The following is a 22,110-nucleotide window of genomic DNA, read 5'->3' as shown; positions in this document are numbered from 1 at the left end:
ATCTTTTAAAGATGTCTTCAATGAGAAAAAGTTTATACAATAAATAGAAAGTACTGTCAGACACTGTATACGGCACTGGGGAATACCATGATGAAGATAACAGATATAATCTCTGCCTTGCCAATTTAAGATTCAGTAAATCCCTATCCCTGAAAAGTTTAACATTTAGGTAGAGAAACAGCAAAATACAGAATTTAAAAGAACACAAAATAGCATTTCTGTAAATATAAGACGTGAGGTTGCAAAGTTAAAGTGCAGACCAACTAGGTAGGACCAGTCAGGGAAGACGCAGAAACCAGGGGTGAAGGCTGTGAAGCACATGGTAGAGAAGAAAGGAGCCCATCATGGGAAGATGACATGCAGGAAGTCCAGCAGAAAGGAGGATGGCCGATTCACAAACCTGAGGCTAAAAGACTGAACTGGGAAATTATGAAAGAAATGGCTAACAATGAGGAAGGAGGTACCCCACTGGCAAAGGGAGTTTATATTTAGCACGGTGGGAAGCAGGAAATTATTATGGATTCTAGATTAAGGAAATAGCAAGATTAAAATATCTGGGGAGAAAAAAACCTTCATGTGTGATTAGATAAAGACAGAGAAATCAGCTGGAAGTCACCACAATCCATGTAGGACAAAAGAGCTCCAAAAGGGAAGTGGTAATAATAATTTGGTTGATAATAGCTACAGTCAAGGCAACAGAATTAACCATCAACATTTGCAGAAACAAAATTTAACAAATGCACTAAACATGTGGATGTGCCAAGTGCTGTTCTGAGTCTGTTCCCAGGATTATTTCATTTAATGCTCACCCAACCTCATGAGGCAGGTATATCACCATCTACATTTTACAGATGAAAAAGGAATCAGAGTGGGTTAGGGACGTGCTCAAAGTCACACAGCTAATAGAGCGGCAATGGAATCCAGGCAGTCTTCCTCAGAGGCTTAACATTTAGGCATTATTCTTACCTCTTCTCAATATTCTGCTCTCAAATTTAATTGTCCCCCAAATTCAAAAGTTTCTCTTTGTAATAATGCATTTCCTACTCCCAATACTACAGTTTGTCATAAGATAAGGATAATATTGTGACCTATAACTCTACACAGAACCTCTATGAGCAACTAACTCCCAAGTCAGCATGATGAGATTCTTCTCTCCTTTCCCACTGCTGCTATCTCAGTCAGAATACAGCTTTCTCAAGCTATCTCTATGCATCACAGGAACACAATGACATAATTACTGATACATCCCTAATGAACTTAATCACCCATCCCATTTCCTGACTCCCTTACATTTCTTGATCAGCTTCTCACAAATATTATCTCCATTTTGAATCAGCTCAGTGAGAATCGAGGCAATCATTGTACAGCTGCAGGCAATGTTGTTAATGTAAAATCACACAATTGCAGCTCTCTTCCTACTGAGTAGCACCTATAGGCTACAACAAATATCTAGTCACCCAACTTTGCTCCACAGCAGAGAATATGCTGATAGTGGTCACCATTCTGTGACACATCTAATGCCAATGTGCATTTATTTCCTCTCTTCCCTTGCTCACCATACACATTTATTCTTTGACTTACAGAAAACAAACCCTTACATTATTTAGTTAACTTTACTATTTGTTCTACTGTTTTTATCTCTCACTTCTATCTGCACTGGGAATTAAAATGTAAGCTCCTAGAAAAAAAAGAAAGGTTTGGGTATAGTTTCTTTGCATAGCGTTACACACTGAAGAGCAACTAAGAAAACCTTTCCGATATCTTCAAGCCTGTTTCCTTTTCATCAATCCCTAGTTAAATCATTTTAAATTATTTCAATTCAAAGCTCAAACTGCCTCCCAGAGTATGCTAAAGTAGGAATCTGAATTGTTGGGAAAGTTGGAAACACATCTTACTTTTTTTTTTTTTTTTTTTTGAGACAGTCTCGTTTCTTTACCCAGGCTGGAGTGCAAAGGCATACTCTCTGCTCACTGCAACCCCTGCCCCCCAGGTTCAAGCAATTCTCCTGCCTCAGCCTCCCTCCACAGTAGTTGGGATTACAGGCAAGTGTTACCACACCTGGCTAATTTTTGTATTTTTAGTAGAGATGGCGTTTCACCACGTTGGCCAGGCTGGTCTCAACCTCCTGGCCTAGAGTGACCCACCTGCCTCGGCCTCCCAAAGTGCTGGGATTACAGGTGTGAGCTACCGTGCCTGGCTGGAAGTACATCTTTCTAACTGGACCTTAAGATTAAAGCTCTGGTATCCAAGTCATTGTAAAGGAAAATGGTTAAGAGTGTCTATGCCGGAAACAGCTGTACGTGAGTTACAGCCTTGACTCTACCGCTTACTAAGGGAACAGTAACGACCTCAGAGGGTTCATATACAGATTAAATGAGATTATGTTTAGAAAGGTCAGTGGCAGGCTCAGTGAAGACGTTATTATTACTGTAAACTTAACAGGATGTAAGCGGTTCTAACTGCAAAGCCCCAAGCTCAACAGCATTCATCACTACCTGCCACACGCCATGCTAGTCAGAATACTGAGTTATTACGAAAATTAGGAGAATTTCTCAAAAGCTTTTAAGGAGTGACAACACAGCAGGCACTCCCAAAATACTTGCTGAGCAATTCGATAAACAGAGGGAATCTAAGATAAAAACATATAAACAGAAAGAGAATACAGCATTATGTTCACAACCTCTCGCTCTCCTAATATATGAAAATCTCAGAGAATGTATCAATACTGTATTTACCATGAATAATGTGTTGAGACAAGGATGACTAAATTTGACTTCCATAATCAAATTCAATACCTTAATCAGAAAAGACCCGTTTTTTTCCCCTCCTGGATTCGAATATACTAAATTGGGAAAATATGGCATTTAGTCATGGTTACTGAAGGAGTGGGGCAAAAAAACAGCTTTGAGCTTTTAAGCTGTATTTCTAGAGTTAAAGAGAACATGATTACCAGACCAGGTTAGCCAACCAACCGAGACGCTTCCATCTGTGGTCCACACTTCTCTTTTCAGTGTTAAAGTAATGCTCTTGCTATCCTTTATCCTGCTCTTGTAATGGTGAAAGTTGCTATTTGCAGAGAGTTTCCAAAAGGTTATGACTACTACAGGGAAATTTTAACAATTGGCCCTATTACTCCAGTGGGAAGACGGGGAAGATATTTTCACTTGAGCCTCACACTAACTCCATCCCCCCTGCCTAAATCCCTCACCCACTCACATGAGTTCTGCTCCCAGACCCTCCACCTCAGCATTCCCTCTCCTCACCCTCTTGCTCAAATCTAAAAGGAAAGCAGGCAGCAGCCTTGGAAAGAGTTACTTCACCCAGTTGGCTAATGGGTCACATATTCCATGGGAAAGAATCCAGGTATGGAAAAGAGGGAATGGTTATGTCTTCTGTGTAAGGAGAGAGAAGAGTATTAACAACATGATTTGCAGGTCTGGGTAAAAGGTGGTAAAATTCCAGTTTCAGGGTGAAATGGGAGTATTTTTCCATTATGTCTGCATGTTGCCAGCTCCCCTCATGCCTGCTGGCATCTTCCCAGGCTTCTGTCTGGCACCTCCACTAAATACCTAAAAGAATCAGACTCATTCCAAAGCTTCACAAAGAGGGAGGGGGAAGGTAAAAGGTCCTGCCAAGTACTTTGATCTATGCAGGGGGTCTCAAGAGATTCAGCCCAGGGAGAGATGGGAGAGAAGAACACTCAGCCTGCCAAACACATTCTCTAAAGACATGTCACCCCTTTGAGATTCAGCATCCAGGGAAGAGTTTGGGCACAGGGTTCTCGGCTCCACCAAGGAAAGTTTAACTTTTCTATCCTTTATGATGTTAGCTTTAAAATAACAAATCACTAGGACAAAAGAGCATTCCAAAAGAAAAGAGTCCCAGATGAGCTGGGAATAGATCCTATTCCTTTTGACTCATGTCTAAGAAAATAAAAAGCAAACTCGTACCATAGCTGACTTTCAATAGCAATTTCATTTGGCAGCTAAAACCCAAACCCAAACTAGTGCTGTCTATGAGATTCAAACAACACTGGGGCTCCTGGCACAGAGCTGAAGGAAAAGCTGTTGGAGGGGGGACTTCACACCAAGGTCAGAGCAGACAAGAGGAGACAGAGCCAAGGCATATGATCATGGCCCTATGTCACAGGAGACTCAGGGTAAAAGGCCTCCAGAGTGGCCTAGGCCAGGTACAGAAGTTGTAGCCAATGCCTGGGGCTATAGCAGTTGCTCTATCAAAACCAGATCCTATATTTATTCGGCATGAAGGGTCTGGCCATCATTGTTTATTGTACGGTTTTGAGTCCAGACTGAATTTAAGGACTTTCCAATATGAAAGATCACTCAGAAAGTTAAGTTTCTACACATATGGGAAACAGTTCAATGTGAAAAGACAACTGGGGAATTTAAGATGGGGTTTTGGTCCCACATATAACATATCTACCTCCCCCTGCCCTTTCTGAGTTCCAGTGGAAAGACAGAAAGAATATTTTCAAAAGAATGAAATGATATCAAAGCTAGAAAAAAGTAAAAGGAGCCAGGCAAGTCCAAACATTTAAAGAAATCCTAAAAGATAGAAAGCAGATGGGATCATGTTGAGAAAACAGAGCAGAGGAAGTTCCAGCCCAAAATATCAGAGATAAGAGTGATCTTCCCAAGGAGGCTCCTGCAAATTTCCAAGCTTATAGTCAATAAACATGAAGATCAGGGATCAGCCAAGGAATACAAATTAGATAATTAACAAATAGCATTTGAACAGTGAGACCAGTAGACATGTGGGTGCAGGGATCTGATAGAGAAGAATGAAACTTGAGGCTACTTTATCCCCAATACACACAAAAAGGAAAAGAGAAGAAATGTAGCTCTGCCCAAAATCACCTAATCTTCCTCTAAATTCACAATGTGGCCCACTCTGTTTTGGCAAGGTGGAAGAGGCATGCTCCTCACCACGTCCACCTAAAGTGAAGCATGACAGTCAACACGTTTTGCCCTTACACAAAATACACAGTCAGACTCTTCCAGGGAGAAGCTGTTAGGAAAAGAGTCCTACACAACCACAGTAGAAACTGGAGCGGCTGCCAGTTTTATTCAGTCTGGTCTTTTGTTCATAAATATGGTCCAACACATAAGGATCATCAAAACTGAGAAAATCCAGTAGCAGGGGAAAAGACAATCCCAATAAAATTCAAGGACAGAAGAGAACTTTACAAAAATTTCCACTGGTATCCTCAGAGGGACAGGCAGGCAAACTGCATCCACTATGCAACAAAAGGTTACTACTTGTAAGTAAAAATAAAGCAAATCAGAATATGAGTTTCTGGAAATCAACCTATGATATCCAATATAAAAATATAGTAGATGAATGAACAATAAAATGGATAAAACTCAACCTGTGATCTAGAAGATAAAGATAGGAAAAGAATTAACAATGAGAGAAAAGTTAACATGAAGATCCAGAATGCCTCAAAAAAGAGCTCTAAAAGTGGAGACAAATAAGAGGATAATTTTCCTTAAAGAAAAACACTAGTTTCCAGACTGAAAGTGCCTACCAAATGCCCAGGAGGAAGAATAAAAAACAGGTCCAGGTCTAAATACTGGTTAAATTTCAGAATCCCAAAGTATATCAGCAGCAGCAAATCCATATGGGTCTGCAGCAACTCAATTCTTGCCTCCTTGACGGAAAGAATTCATCTGAGGGGCATAAGGCAGAGTGAGAGACCGAGGCCAGTTTTGGAGCAGGAGTGAACATTTATTAAAAAGTTTTACAGCAGTAACGAAAGGAAATAAAGCACACTTGGAAGAGAGCCAAGCAGACAACTTGAGAGATCCAAGTGCCTATTTGACCTCAGACTTGGGGTTTTATACATTGGCATGCTTCCGGTGTTTTGCATCTCTCCTCCCTTGATTTTTCCATGGGGCAGGCTGTCTGCATGTACAGTGGCCTGACAGCACTTGAGAGGGGCCGTATGTGCAGTGTGTTTACTGCAGTTGTGTGCATGCTCATTTGAAGCATTTTTGCCTTACCAGTCGAATGTTCCTAGAGGAAGGACATACACCAGTTAAACTCCATTATTTTGCTTCTTAGTGCACATGTTTGAGCCTACTTGTCCAAATCCTGAGATCTTATTGGGAAATAGCTGATCACCGGCTTCAGGTGTTTTCTGTTTGTTGGGAACCTGCCTATGCCTGGCATCTGCTGCTACCAATTATTATTTTAGAGACACCAGTTTAACAACTGCCTGTTTATCACCTGATGATCACCTGATACTCCTTGGTGGTGGTCCTGTCATGCTCTGCTCATGTCTGCCTAGCTACCTATTCTAAAATTTCCTCCTTCAAGAATCCAAGTGTGTTTCCACTGAGTTTAAATTTTTTAGTCAACTTACAAAGAAACTGAATCATAGTTACTGAAGAGACTATAATAAATGTTTAAAACATAAGAATAAAAACTAATCAAACAAATGTGCAAGGGAGGGTGGGATGTGATGTAAGTGCAGTAAATGCCAAACTGAGAATTAATACAATGTAATATCAATGAGAGAAATAGAAATCAACTAAAATTACTAACTGCTATTATACATCTACGGAGTGAGACCACTAGGAAGTTTATTTGCTATGTACATGCATTCAATTTAAGACAACTTTTAATGAGAATTTTGCAAAGAATCAAGATATTAATAGCTTTTGAAAAAAGAAGAGGAGAAATCAAAGAAAGAAGAGCAGAAAGAGGCTCTAACACTTGCCTCGGTCTCTCACTTTGCCTCAGAAGGAAGGAGAAGCAGCAGTAGTAGCAAGGATGCCATGCCAAATTAAGGTTCACTTGTTTGATAATATTGAAAACAGAACCCACAGTTCTGCTCACAATAGACACATATATGCTATCAATTAACGCAGGTGTGTAGGAATTAACATCACAATATGCTAAAAGCAGAAAAGGTGCCTCTTTTCTGCTAACACAACAGGTTGCCCTCCCCCAAAAGTTAATCGTGTCTTTTCAGCCATGCAGTAACTGCTGGTGCAGGAGAAGATTCCTGCCAATAAGTAAGGCAACAAGTCTATTCATACCCACCCTCAATTCACTTCTGAATGCAGATTTCAGAAGAGCACACCTGCTCTTAATGAAATGGAACTCTATTAGTAACCAGTACAAAGGGTGAAGGAGCAAAGAACACGTGAGGAAAGAGGTTTGCCATCTGCTGCATACTTACATTGTTGATCAGGTAGACTCCTCGGCCCCTAGAAGAAGCCACTGGTTTTACTATCCAAGGTCCCCGGTCCTTTGAATATGAATCTGCTCAAAATATTGGAAGATAAAAATGGGAGAAAACAAAGAAAAATAATGAACTTGAGTTTATTATATCAACTTTCAACAAGAGTTATCTACTCAGAGAACCCATAATCTTACAAAGTTCTTAGTGTTGGATAGCAACTAAACTTATCTGTACTTTTTGGATTTACCTTAAAAACAAAAACAGACAGAGGGAGGAAAGGAGGGAGGAGAAAAGAGGACAGCAAAATCACTCCCATTCCTTCCGCCGTTTCCCCTCTTTCCTTTTTCTTGGCAGGGTCTTGCTCTGTTGCCCAGGCTGAAGTGCAGTGGTGCTCTCATGGCTTATTGCAGCCTCAACCTCCAGGGTGCAAACAATCCTCTCAACTCAGCCTCCTGAGTTGATGCGACCACAGGCACGGGCCACCAAGCCCAGTTAATTGTTTTTCACTTTTCATAGAGGCAAGGTTTCTCTATTTTGCCCAGGCTGGTCTTGAACTCGTGGCCTCAAGCAATCCTCCCACGTTAGCCTCCCAAAGTGCTGGAATTACAGGCACAAGCCACCATGCCCTGCCTCCCCTCTTCCTTGAATGAAAAGATGAAAACAAAATAAGGCAAACATCTAGATGTTAGTCTATTACTGTCACGAAGAACCATCATGAATCTTTGAAATTCTCACCTCTGTTAACTAAAGGACCTCAGGCACACAGTGTCAATGTAAGCCAAAATCTAGATCTCGTAATACAGCTATTTTTCCTTAAATATTTCCTTCAAGTTTATAAAATAAAAATCACCTTAATTCAAGCAATATGCCAGTGGAGAGGAAGGACAATCATTTACAAGTGATTAAAAGGTGCCATTTGCTTCTGTTCCTTTCCCAGGTTCAGCTTTACACTTTAAATCCCTTTGGATCATGAAAAGAGAAAGCAGACAACTGACACTAAGACTCCCAAAGGCTTGCAAGTGGTCTGAGAGGAAGCAGATCTGTCTTCCACTTAGGAAATGTCAAAAGTCAGTGGAGAGAAGCAGGGATAGAGCTCTCAGTGTGCTGATTCTCACATCCCAGACTGGAGAGGGAGCACTAGTCCCAACTGTGCCTCTTCCACTTTTGGTGAAATACGTCAGGTGGCGGCAGTCATTACTGTTTCAAAGCAGAGGTGAGGTGAATGATAAAAATTAAGAGATTTGTTTTTTCTTGGTATTTTTCTTCAATGAAAGAATAGAGAAAGGGAAGGAGTAGTGTGGGGAAATAAATCAAACAAATGCAAATGTTACTGAGCAGATCTCACAAAGACTTCCTTTTTCCCAATGGCCTAAGTTGCTGTGCACCAAGATATCAGTCCCATTTCATCTGGAATACAACCGCACAAACCTAAGAAAGTTCCCTAAAGTTTCTGTTAATCAGGTTTTATTTATTAAGAGGCACCTCATTTTCTAGGGTTCCAGTATCAGAAAAAGACTTTCAGATACTGGAGTCCCTAAGTTTTGCACACTTCCCTCCACCCTGCATTTGGGCTTATATCAGGCAGGCCTTCAGAAGGAGCTCTCTAGGCTCAGCTCCTTTTCCCAGATGACTTGCCAGCAACTACTTGTCTCCTTTTCTTTCCTCTCCCTCTGACATGAGCCAGTCTCTTCAAGGCCTCCCACACAAACTTGACTTTGTCAATGTCATAAATCATTTCACCAGGAGGAAAAAAAGATCTTTTGTCCACTCTCTCCCGTCTTCCTCTGTATTTTCCCTTGACCCAGAATTAGAAAAACTGTCATGTGCCACATAGAATTTAACTCTGTGAGCAATTCTACTTCTAGAACTATGTCCTCTAGTTCTACTCACATGTGTAAAATATTGCATATACAAGATTTTCAGTGCTGTGTTTTAACAGCAAAATATTAATTAAATACACTACAATGCATATATATGAAGGGTCAGCAAACTATTTTTGTAAAAAGCCAGAGAATAAACATTTTAGGCTTTGCAGGCAGTTTCTGTGGCAGTTACCCAACTCTGCAGTTGTACCTTGAAAGTAGCCATAAACAATATGCAAACAAAGGGGTGTGGCTGTTACACAAAATTTTGTGTATAAACACTGAATTTCATATGATGCCTAGAAGCCACAAAATGTTATTCTTCTTTTGATTTTTTTCCAACCATTTAAAAAAGGCCTTAGCTTGTGGGACACACAAAAACAGGCAGAAGACCAATTTCACTCAATAGATATAGTTTGCAGACATCTAATCTACACAATGGAATAATAAACAGACACACAAAACAAGAATGTCATTAATTAACTGATATGGAATGATCTTGAGGATAAGCTGTTAAATGAAAAAAACAAAGTGCTGGGCAATGTATGTTACATACACCCATCTGTTCATATACACACACAAGTTATTTGCTAGTAAATGTAAAGAGTATCTCCAGAGGGTATGTAAGAAACTAGTAACACTGATCATCTCTAGGGAGGAAAACTCTATGACTGAGAAACAAGAAGAGAAAGGAAACTTTTCACCGATGACTGTTTTGAAATTTATTTTGTACCGTGGGAATATATTACCTTTCAAAAAATATAATTTATATAATTTTAAAGTCCTGCTATAGAAGACATATTTATAGTTATAAATGACAAAAAAATTAAATTTCCATAAAGTGAGGCCACTGAATATATGTATATGTATTCAGTTTATATAATTTTTTCACTTTGCCATTTTCCCGATACTGAGTAGACAACAGAATGCCTGAGCAAAAAGGCATTAAAACAAAACAAAAAATAACAAAACTTTTCAAACATCACTCATTCAATGCCTCTAAGTATGTAATCTGTGTCAATCAGTTTGCTAGGTGTGGGGCACACAGCAGTGAAAAATACAGTCTTTACCATCACAAAGATTAGACTAGCCGAAAAAACAGACATTGAACAAGCAATTACAGTCACTGAGAGTTATAAAGCAGAAGTACAGAGTTCCATTGAAATGTGTAAGAAAACGACCAGGCTAGTTATTAATAGGCTCACTTACACCTATAATCCCAGCACTCTAGGAGGCTGGGGCAGGAGGATCCCTTGAGGACACGAGTTCAAGATCAGGCTGGGCAACACACCAAGACTGTCTCTACAGAAAATAAAAAAATTTGCCTGGCGTGGTGGTGCCTGCCTGTGGTCCCAGCTACTTCTAAGGCTGAGGTGGTAGGATCACTTGAGCCCAGGAATTCAGGGTTATGGTAAGCTATGATTGCACCACTGCACCCCAGCCTGGGTAAGAGAGGAGGAGAGAGGGAGAGGAGGAAAGGGGAAGAGAGAGAAAAGGGGAAAGGAGGGGGGGAGGGGGACGGGGGGGAGAAGGGTCGAGGAAAAGAGAGGAGGAGATGGGGAGAGGGGGAGGGAGGAGAAGGGGAAAGGGGAAAGGGGAAGAGGGGAACAGGGGAAGAGGGGCAGAGGGGGAGAGGGGGAGGGAGAGGGAGAGAAAAGGACCAAAGCTCTCTGGAGACAGTACCCTCTACTTTGTGAACAGAAGTCAATGCTTCTGGCCAGGCGCCGTGGCTCACGTCTGTAATCCCAGCACTTTGGGAGGCCAAGGCAGGTGGATCACCTGAGGTCAGGAGTTCGAGACCAGCCTGGCCAACATGGTGAAACCCCATCTCTACTAAAAATACAAAAATTAGCCAGGTATGGTGGTCCACGTCTGTAATCCTAGCTAGTCAGGAGGCTGAGGCAGAAGAATCATGGCTTCAACTCAGAAGGCAGAGGTTGCAGTGAGCCAAGATCATGCCACTGCATTCCAGCCTGGGTGACAGAGCAAAACTCTGTCTCAAAAAAAAAAAGTTAATGCTTCTTCAGGTGCTTCACTATCACTGAAATCTAAATGTTCTTGAAATTCTAAATATCAAAGACTTGTCTTTCATACTAGGCTTTTCTCCTTGATTTGTGATATTTTCAGAACAAGGATTCATTTCTTTTACAGGTTCTAAAAATGTGGGTAGGAAGCAAGAAAAATCAGGAGCATAGGCTAGGCAGAGAGCTCAGGAGCCTCTGCTTCAAGATGAAAATGTACTAAACAGGCTCCAAAATTCTTTCAAGTGCCTTCTAGTTCCCATAGTGGCAGCAGGCTTGGTCTACTAGGAAGAGCAATGAACCTGGAATAGAAAGATCTGAGTTCTAATTCTGGCTTTTCAAGTGTATGATTCTACAGGTAAGTTCCTTAAATCATCTAGTCTTATCTTTACAATGAGATTTTTAAAATTCAGCCTGACTTGCTAAGATCTCTTATAATTCTAAAATTTTAATTCTACAAATTTACCAATTGCTTTGAAATGTAGTCATCTGTAATTAATTGGCTGACATGAAAATTCACGTTAGAACCATTTCTCAGTCTCTCTTACAACTAGAGCTGGCTATAGAACCCAATTCTGGGGAAAGTTTTGCTTTTCTGATACTGGCACCCCCCATCTTTCTTCTTTGTTGCTTCCTTCCTCTTTCTGCTTAGAAAGCTGTCCCCTTAGGGGGAATGGCTGGAGCTGGCTACAGTTCCTTCGTCAGGGTCTTCAGGGTCACAGACCTCGAATTCTAGTCAACTAAATACTGTAACTGGCAATGACAGCACCAGGAGCCAAGAGAGGCCTGTGTGCCATGTATTCCCACTCCTACACTCAAATTACTGAGAAGAGTCTGGGGAGTACCCAGGCTTCCACATCTCTGGAGACAGTGACTGGTTTCTGGGCTACATCTTTACAGGTTTTCTCTTATTAGAATGAAAAGCTATAAATTCATGAGATGGTGTCTCTAGTGTTTCTAGGTAATCCTCATAACCAATCCTTATCAGTTCTCTTTCAAAGGCCCTTCAGAGGCTCTTCAAAACCCTTTCTGCCTTTTTAGGCACCCACCTATCCCTAGGCCCCTCACTCCTGGCACAAGACCTCATCAACCTGTTCACCAAGAATGCTAGGAATTTGTAACATAAACCTACTTATCTGCTTTCCTTTCCATCTAAAATGTTATCTGGGTCCTCAACTTAGCCTTCTTCCTTCCCCTCTTTTAGGAGACACATGCCCACTTCTCTTTCTAATGCTCACCTTTCTACTTGGGTTCTTGATTTAACTCTCTCCTGCCTCCTGAGATCTCATTCCCTTGTTCCTCTTCAATCTCCCTTTCCTCTGATTGTCTGTGGTGCTGCTTCTTTTTTTCTCTCCCTTAGTGAACATAACCACCTCCATACCTGCAACTCCCGGAATCTATATCTCTGGCCAGAACTCAAAGCTGCTCTTACACTGTCTACAAAACACACTACCTGGATGCCCCATACACATCCAAATCCATTCCTTGTCTGAAATGTAACATTCCTTCTCCTCTTTAACAGTTTCTCCTTTGCATTCCTGGTTACATTCCCTGTTTGAAAACTCATTGGTCCTCCTAGCTGCTCAGACTCAAACCTTAGGACGCTTCTTTGACCCCTGCCTCACTCCCCATACTCAGGCAGTGATGTTTTCTTTCTACTCATACCTATGCATTCCCACGACCTAGTTCAGTCCATCGACACTTTTTAGCCACATCACTGCAAAAACCTTCAAAGAGACCTTCTAGAAAGAAGGTCTCTTTTCTTCCCTCTGCTTCTGCCGACTCATTCCACATAGTTATTTTTCTAAAGGCCAGTCTGTTTATGGTGTCCCTTTCCTTCCAAAAAAAATTTCAGATACATTTTTCTGAAACAATTCTATTTTCTATAATTCTATAATTCTAATTTCTGTAATTCCAGAACATAATTCTATTAATTATTATGCTTAACTAATACTAATTAATGGTCGTTAATAACATAACTACAAATTGAAACATAACATACTAAAATAGTAAAAATATAGTAGTATTAATATAGTTAGTAAACATTACTAATAATAATATAAATATAACCTGAAATACAAAATAGTATTAAACATTTATCAAGCACCACTCCAAGTGCTTTCCACATATTAACCTACTTAAAATATCTCAACAACATTATACGGTCAGCACTAGCGACAGTCCCGTTATACAGATGTGGACATTAAGGTACACCGAAGTTTGAGTAACTTGGCTAAAGTCACATGGCAAAAAAAGATTCTTAACTACAAATTTGTAGCTTTGAGTCTATATGACCCACTGAAGAGCCATCTGTGGGCAAACAATGAATCACCAACCAATGAATGGCCCCAGCTAGAGCAACAAATGCTATTAGGTAAATAGTGGAGCAAGCGTTCCTGATGAACTGCTGGCCTGTTCTGCCAAAAGATGAACCACCCACTGGGTGATCCAGAGAGACTGGCAAGCCTAACAGGTTAAAAAAAATCAAAAGTCAGGAAGTCTAGAGATAATGCTGTATTCTCCCCATGCTATTTCATCTATCCATAAAACAGAAATAGTCTCTTTCTTGGACTTCCTGGGAGGAAAATTGTCCTCTCTGTGCATCTCACCTGGTGCTCCTTATGGGAGAAGTGACTTCTCTCACTGGTGCTACTGGGAAATGGTCATTGCATGCACGCTGCCCGATGCCATTAGCAATGGTGCATTGAGATGAGGAGCATGACCTCTGAAGCCAAACTGCCAGTTTGAACCCGAACTCTACCATTTGCAAGCTGCATAACTTAATGGAAAGTTTCTTAACCAAATGTATCTTACTCTCCTCATCCATCATACTACCAGAGTAGAGGTGCCACTTAAAAGAGAGCCTACTAGAAAGTAAACATTCACTAAATGTTAGCTATTACCATTGTAATTTGGACTTTTTCACAAGAGACCTGCCTCACATCTCGTCTGTACTCATGCCTCTTCTGTGCAGTAAGCCTACTGAGTCAGGCTCTGTCCCTGTGGAGAAAGCCAGAAACAGCCCGGTGCCTCTGCCTGGGACTGGGTAGGTAAGTTCACAATGATGCAAAAGAAATTAAGAAGCCCATTTTAGATCTGGATCCAGGCCATGCGTTCCTGTGTCACTTTACCCACCATGCAGCTGACATTTAGGTGCCTATTTGGCTCCCATGTATATATTTTTTTAATTAGTCTGACCTCAAAGAGGAGAAAATGTGACTAACTTTTAGCTCCAAACCCTAACATCAAAAGATATGGGATAACCTGCACCCCAAAGAATATAAATTACACAAGACTAGAAATCAAGGCCAACGTGTTTCTTAAGTGGCAAGAGAGAAAGGGATACTGAAAAGGAAGCATGTATAATTCACATGCAGGAATACAAAGTATCCTTACAGGCTGGTGTAGCAGATGATGTCTGTCATCTCAGAATTTTGCAAAGCCAAGAGGGGAGGATCCTCTTGGCTTTGAGACTGGGCAACAGAGCGAGATCCCAGCTCTACAAAAATTTTAAAAATTAGCTGAGCATGGTGGTGCGTGCCTGTATTCCCAACAACTTGGGAGGCTGAGGAGGAAGGTTCGATCACTTGAGCCCAGGAGGCAGAGGGTGCGGTGACCCATGATCATGCCACTGCACTCCTGGGCTACAGAGGGAGACTCTGTAGCAAAAGAAAAAAAAATCCTTACACAGGCACTAAGTCATCAATGGAGAGAAGGGACATTTAAGCAAAAATATATAAGACAGGGGCATGGTTAGATGATGCCAATGTGTCCTTACGTAAATGACAAGTTTACTAAGCATATCAGAATAAAAATAGTTTTTACCTCTGCAACTGTTTTACTAAAGAGTCACAGTTGTCTAAGGTTTTGGAAAGCCCTGACTGATTGACAACTGGGCCCCTCTGGGGCCCCCAGGTTCAGTTGCTGGGGACGGGGGCATCCTCTGTCAAGCACTTACTACAGAATTCCGCATACTCAGCTGGCAGTAGGAAGGTCTGAGGGAGAATGTGGAAAGCCTTGAATCCATGTGTATGCTGCATTCGAATAATGTTTTTGTACAGTCGGTCCTTCCGGGTTAGTTCATAAGACCTAAAAATCAAAAAAGTATTTCCATTTCAGTAAACATGACTCAGAATTTTCCTGTGTTATCACAGTCTAAAGAGCTATAGTTCACAGTCCTAGAGCAGATAGTGAAGATAATATTATATCCTAAACATATCACTATTAATCCAAAAGGCTTATTAATCATTTTCATCAAAGGGTTTTTTGGTCAGTTTTTTCCATTAAGATAAAATTTCCATACAGTAAAATTTGCCCTGTTTAATGTGTAATTCTATGATTTTGGACAAACACATACAATTATGTAATCACCACCACAATCAAGATAAAGAACAGTTTCGACATCCCAGAAAGTTACCTCAAGTCCCTCTGCAGTGGACCCTCCCAATCACATCCAGCCCCCGGGAAAACATTCATTTTTCTGTCCTCATAATATTGCCTTTTCCAGAAAGTCAAATAAATGGAACCAGACAGTGTGTGTCCTTTTGAGACTAGCTTCTTTCACTGAGCACAACTCATTTGAAATTTATCACTGTTGCATATATCAGTATTCTGTCCCTTCTCTTGCTCAGCAGTGATCTATTGTATAGATATACCATAGTTATGCATTCACCATTTGAAAGCATCTGGGTTGTTTACAGTTTTTGGAGATTATGAATAAAGTTGCTACAAAGCACTTCCATATAGATTTTTATATGAATGTAAGTTTTCATAAGTTTTAGTGTAAACCTAAGCTTTTATTTCTCTGGAAGTGGGACTGCTTGATTGTTCAGTAAGTTGTATTAATTATTTATTGCTATACAACAAATTAGCCTAAAACACAGCAGCTTAAAATAACAATAAATATTCATGATCTCACAGTTTCTGGGGCCAGGAATGTGGGAGTGAGAGAGCTAGGCAGTTCTGTGTCAAGGTCCTTCATGAGGTTACAGTCAAGATGCTGGCCAGCACTGCAGTCATCAGGCTCAAGTGGGGATGGAAAACCCGACTTCCAAATGGCTTGTCACTCACATGGGACTGCCTGCTGGCAGGAGGCCTCAGTTCCTCCCCACATGAACTTTTTCATAAGGCCAAGTGACCTCATGACGTGATAACTGGTTTCTCCCAGATCAAGTGATCCAAGAAAGTGAGCAAGAAGTTGTAACGTCTTTCACAATCTAGTCTCAGAAACAAGTCACTTCTGCCATATTCCACTACTTCGAGGCAAGTCACTAAATCCAGTCAACACTCAAGAACAGAAAAATTAAACAATTTTTGAAAGCAATGTCAAAACATTTATGAACACATTTTACAATCAACACCTAAGTATATGTTAAACTTTATAATAAACTGCCAAATGGTATTGAGGATTTTCGAAAAACAAGCTCTGTTTCTCCTGCTATATTCTGAAATACTGAAGAAAAACCCGTGGTTTTCCTACTCTCTACTCTCAATTCAACATAATCACTCAACACTTTTAACACCAAATGTGTAGGGGGTTTCGCCACACACAAAGCAAGCAATCTTGCAGTGGGCGTCCTCTAATACAATTCAATTTTGACAATACCTGCCTGGAGATGGTGTTAGTTCCCATATGTTGAAGGCTCGGTCCCATAAGACTGCCTCCCACTTCCAATGCCAATAGCAAGCCCCAACTTGTTTCACCCGCACGTCTAACCAAAGGCTCTAAACGGGTCTCTATGACTCCCTGCTTGAGTTCAATTAATTTGTTAGAGCAGCTCACAGAACTCAGAGAAACACTTATGTTTACTGATTTATTAGAAAGGATATTACAAAGGATATAGAGGAAGAGTTGCACAGGGTGAGGTACGAGAAAAGAGCCACAGAACTTCTATGCACTCTTGCACTCTCTGGGCACACTACCCACCAAGAATCTCCATATGTTCTGTTACTCAGAAGCTCTCCGAACCCGGTTCTTTTGGGTTTTTATGGAAGCTTCATTACACAGGCATAATTAATTGGACACTGATGACTAATATAATTTTCATCCCCCCTTCCCTCCCTGGAGGCTAAGCGGTGGGCTGGAAATCCTAACCCTCTAATCATGCCTTGGTCTTTTCCTGTGACCAGTCCCCATTCTAAGGCTACCTAGGGACTGCCAGGCACCACTTAAGGCATTAGTATATAAAAAGACACTTCTCACTCTGGAGATTCCAAGAAGTTAAGGACTTATATGTCAGGAAACAAGAGGGAGACTAAATATATATTTCACAAGATCACAGTTATTCAAAGTGGCTACACCATTCAGTATTCCCACCAGCAAAATAGTGTTCCATTTGCCATGCATCCTGGCCCACACTTGGTGTTTTCTGGTTTTTGTTTTTAGCCATTCTGACAGGCATATATTAATACTTTGTATAGTTTTAATTTGTATTCCACCACTAATTACAAATACTATTGAGCATCTGTTCAGGAGCATCTTGTATTTACCATCCCTGTACCTTCTTTGGTGAGACATTCATTCAGATAGTTTACCCATTTTGAAAAATAAAGTTGTTTGTTTCCTTATTATTGAGTTTTAAGAGTTTGTTATATATTCTGGATACAAATTCTTTATCAGTTATGTGTTTTACAAATATTTCCTCCAGTCCATAGCTTGTTTTTCGTTTTCTTAACTGGGTCTTTCGAAGAACAAATATTTTTAATTTTTTAAAAGCCCACTTTATCAATTTTTTTCCTTTTATGATTGTACTTTTATTGTATCTAGGAATCCTTTGTCTAACACAAGGTTGCAAAGATTTTCTGTTTTCTTCCACAAATTTTACAATTAATGTTTTATGTTTAGGTCTATGACCCTTATTTCAAATGGGTTTTTAAAAATTGATTCACAAGTATAAAATCTATTCTAAAACAGATTTCAAATATAAGTAAAAAAAAAAAAAAAAAGCTGTTTAAAGTTTGACTGTTGATAAATATACCCGAACTTTCAGGTTATAAAAACGGAACATGTGAAAAAAATTCTAGCTTCAAAGGCTTCAAATGAGTCTGTGCTATTCACTATTATAAATCATTAAAAAATATTTTAGGAACCCTGTGTCTTTTACTCTAAAAAAAACACCAGTACTCCAACTAAAAGCAAGCTCCCAAACCAAAGCATTCTGGAAGCTTTTACGCCACGGGAATCTACAGATGGGACCTTCTGAGAAACAGCCTGACCAAAAAAAATTCTGAGTTAATTCTAAGTAGTATGTAAACTGTGAGAGATTGGCTACTAAAACACCAGAATTTGAGATGTTTTATTAATTTGTTTTTAGGAGGAAAAGGATTTAGTATATTTTTTAAAAGGACTGTCTAAGAAAATCAAACACATGGTTATTTAATCCATATTTATAAACCTATTGCCATAGCAATAACTGCTCAACCTCTCATATAACTATGTGGAACTCATTTCATCACTAGCACCAGGGGCCTGCAATGACCCTCCTGGATCGGACCCAAGACAAACCTTAATTTTAGGGGATAATGATCCTATTACAGTAAAGACCCAGGTTAGGAACCCCATTGAGAACTACATCATTGAGAGATGGGTATAGAAGATGCAAAGTGATAAAGAAAACCAAGGAAATTAGCACCTTAAAATCAGGGTAATAATTGCTATTACATCAGGGGTACATTCTTGCGTACAGTACTCCAGGTTAGCCTCAACTGGACTCATTGGGCTGTAATTTGTTCCATTCCTTCAAAACCACCTAAGAACCTTTGTGGTAATCATTAAAAACTTATTCAACCTGTTCCACAGTTCAAATTTTTTTCTATGATTTGTCAAATCTAGGTACGACAAACATTTCTTTCTTATCCATGGCCCTCTTCTGAAATTCCAGAGCAGAGATACTCAAACTTTAGTGTACGTACAAATCACCTAGAGAACTTCCTAAAAAAATGCTTGTTCCTGAGCCTCACCTCTCACTATTCTGGGATGAAGCCCAGGGTTCTGCATTTTAAACTAGTACCCCAGAAGATTCTGATACAGATGGTCCAGGACCCACACTAACTGCTGACTTAATCTACAACAGTAATTTCCAAATCATTAGGATATCAGAAACACTGAACCAGAGGGTAAGAAAAAGAATGCATTCTCCTACAGATGCCCCAAATCAGTGGTTTTCAAACTTCTCTGTTTGGTACAACCTAGAAGAATTTTGGGAAACTATATATCCTCTTGTATGTTTAAGCTGGCATCTAAGATTTTTCATCAGAAACTGAAATCATTCCAAAGAATCTGATGAATGGTAAATATTATATTAAGATAAAATCATAACACCACCCCCTGCTGTTCTTCCTTTTTGATGGGGGTCTTTCTGTGTTGCCCAGCCTGGAGTGCAGTGGCACAATCACAGATCACTGCCACTCTGACCACCCAAGGTTCAGGTGATCCTCCCACCTCAGCATCCCAAGTAGCTAGGCATGTGCCACCATGTTTTTTTTTTTTTTTTTAATAGAGGCAGGATTTTGCCACATTCCTCAGGCTAGTCTCCAACTCCTAGGGCTCAAGCGATCTGCCTGCCTTGGCCTCACAGAATGCTGGGATTACAGGCATGAGCCACTGTACCTAGCCAACACCACACTTTTAAGTATACTGTAGGGAACTAAATAACCTAAATTTAAAACGTTATTAAAGGAAAAGCTCTGTCAATAAAATTTTCACTTTTTAAAATATGCTTTTCAATGAGGTTAACGTATGTACAGAAAAGTATACAAAATACAAGGCAGGACATAATAAATTTTTACAAAGTAAACACACCTGTGGAATCACCACTCAGATTGTGTATAGAACATTCCCAACATGTCTAAAGCCTCCCTCAGACCACCACACAGACTATCCCTCAGTCACCCTTGTTTTTAATTCTTCCATTCATTTCCCACAAAGAACAGGTTAGCCTAACATATTTAATATTTGTCTTTTACATCATATCATACCTTCTCTACAGCAAAATTATACATAGGAATTGATATATGGTTTTAATTTCCTGTGATCATAAGGCTATAACTGTTTATATATACATGACTGATCATCGTTGCAAGTATTGTAGTATACAATTCATCCAAACACCAATGACACTCAATTCTGTGAACTCCTTCCTGATTATACGTCAAAAATCACAAAACAATCTGTCATTAAAATTATGTTTAGTGATCTATCATCAGCTAATAGCTAGACTATATCCTCCCCTTCGATTAGTTTAAAAACAAAGAAACAGAAACTACCATCATGCAAAAAGGATTTGTTATGCTATTACTAGAACTCATTGACACCAATTTTTTTGTACCTTTCTTTGGAACCCTGAAAATTTCTATACCTAAGGACAATATACCAGACTAAGATTCTAGGTGAGCCATTCTTTAATAAAAATGAAAAAACAGTAAGTGTGAAGGGGCAATAAGAAAGGCAAACCCATCATCGTGAGATACTTCCAAGAAGCTCAATTTTAGGAAAGAGAACCAGAAACTCTCTGCTTTAAAGCTGTCCATGTCTGTATTACCCTTAAAAAGTGTTCACTCGGCCGGGCGCGGTGGCTCAAGCCTGTAATCCCAGCACTTTGGGAGGCCAAGGTGGGTGGATCACGAGGTCAAGATATCGAGACCATCCTGGTCAACATGGTGAAACCCCATCTCTACTAAAGATATAAAAAATTAGCTGGGCATGGTGGCGCGTGCCTATAATCCCAGCTACTCAGGAGGCTGAGGCAGGAGAATTGCCTGAACCCAGGAGGCGGAGGTTGCGGTGGGCCGAGATCGCGCCATTGCACTCCAGCCTGGGTAACAAGAGCGAAACTCCGTCTCAAAAAAAAAAAAAGAAAGTGTTCACTCACGCTCAGGGATATGAACACAACAGTGTGATTTGCAGAGTCCTGTCCTGTATCAAAAATTTCTTTTTCTGGCTGGGCGCAGTGGCTTATGTCTGTAATCCCAGCACTTTGGGAGGCCAAGGCAGGTGGATCACTTGAAGTCAGAAGTTTGAGACCAGCCTGGCCAACATGGTGAAACCACATAACTCCTAAAAGTACATAAATTAGCCAGGCATGGTGGTGCATGCCTGTAAACCCAGCTACTCAGAAGGCTGAGGCAGAGAATTGTTTGAACTCAGAAGGCAAAGGTTGCAGTGAGCTGAGATTATGCCCCCTGTACTCCAGCCTGGGTGACAGAGCAATACTCACCTCAAAAAAAAAAAAGGCTTCTTCTTCATTTTCTTCTTCTTTACGGACATCATTAATTACTGCTGCTAGCCACACGCCCCAATGTCATGTACCTTTAAATGAAGCAAAGCAGCTACAAAGAGCATTACCTGGGAAAATGATTAACTTTTTGTGCTTCAGAGAGAGTACGAAGTAAGAAGGGCTTCAGGTGGGATCCTGTCCACATTAGGTTGTAGTCAGTGCTGCTTGGGTGAACCTGAGGGCAAACAGAAAGACAGGAAGGCAAAAAAACATCAGAGATACCCCTGCTCCAGGAAAAGCAATGGCAGAAAACGCCACAGTGATTTTCCAGCTACAGTGTATTCACAGGGGTGGCCCAATTAGTATGTGAGCCTAGTGAGACAAAAGCAGTGTATCACAGAACAAGTTCAAAGAATGGGAGGATTGGGCAAATCCCAGAAACTAAGATAAATTAACCCTTCTCAATATTCTGCATGTTAAGACCTGAGATGAAGGCCCAACCCCAACTCCTTTCTCAGGCTGTCCTTATTCTTGCAGATACTGAGTATGAAGTGTTGATCAGAAATAAACCTTATAGTAGCTTATCAACTTAGAATTCACTCATTCATCCATTAAAATTCATTGGTCCATTATTTCAACAATTAGGCACCATGTTGAGTGCTGGAAACAAAACAGCAACAAGACAGGATACAAACTGGCATCAGAACTTCCCTCATGCCCAAGTGCGGTGGCTCATGCCTGTAATCTCAGTACTTTGGGAGGTCGAGCCAGGAGGATTGCTTGAGTCCAGGAGTTTGAGACCA

At 40.4% G+C, this 22,110-nt stretch overlaps 1 protein-coding gene across 50 annotated transcripts in view; it reads right to left on the bottom strand.

The window, feature by feature from the left end:
• Nucleotides 1–22,110, bottom strand: part of TTLL5 (tubulin tyrosine ligase like 5) — a 293,499-nt gene that overhangs the window by 254,410 nt on the left and 16,979 nt on the right. For 45 of the 50 annotated variants that reach the window (XR_013521423.1, XR_013521412.1, XR_013521413.1 and 42 more), the window contains 3 exons: nucleotides 21,436–21,542; nucleotides 15,052–15,182; nucleotides 7,208–7,290 (listed from right to left, as the gene is read on the bottom strand). Coding sequence is in view for 36 of the 50 variants with exons in the window: in XM_078335474.1 (XP_078191600.1) it covers nucleotides 7,208–7,290; nucleotides 15,052–15,182; nucleotides 21,436–21,542 (321 nt within the window). In the remaining 14 variants the exon portion in view is untranslated. The remainder of the gene's footprint in view (nucleotides 1–7,207; nucleotides 7,291–15,051; nucleotides 15,183–21,435; nucleotides 21,543–22,110) is intronic. The other 5 variants (XM_078335490.1, XM_078335489.1, XM_078335491.1 and 2 more) reach the window with 1 other exon arrangement.

Source organism: Callithrix jacchus, chromosome 8, assembly GCF_049354715.1.
Source record: "Callithrix jacchus isolate 240 chromosome 8, calJac240_pri, whole genome shotgun sequence".
Taxonomy (NCBI): domain Eukaryota; kingdom Metazoa; phylum Chordata; class Mammalia; order Primates; family Cebidae; genus Callithrix; species Callithrix jacchus.
This window is presented reverse-complemented; position numbering and strand designations above follow the sequence as displayed.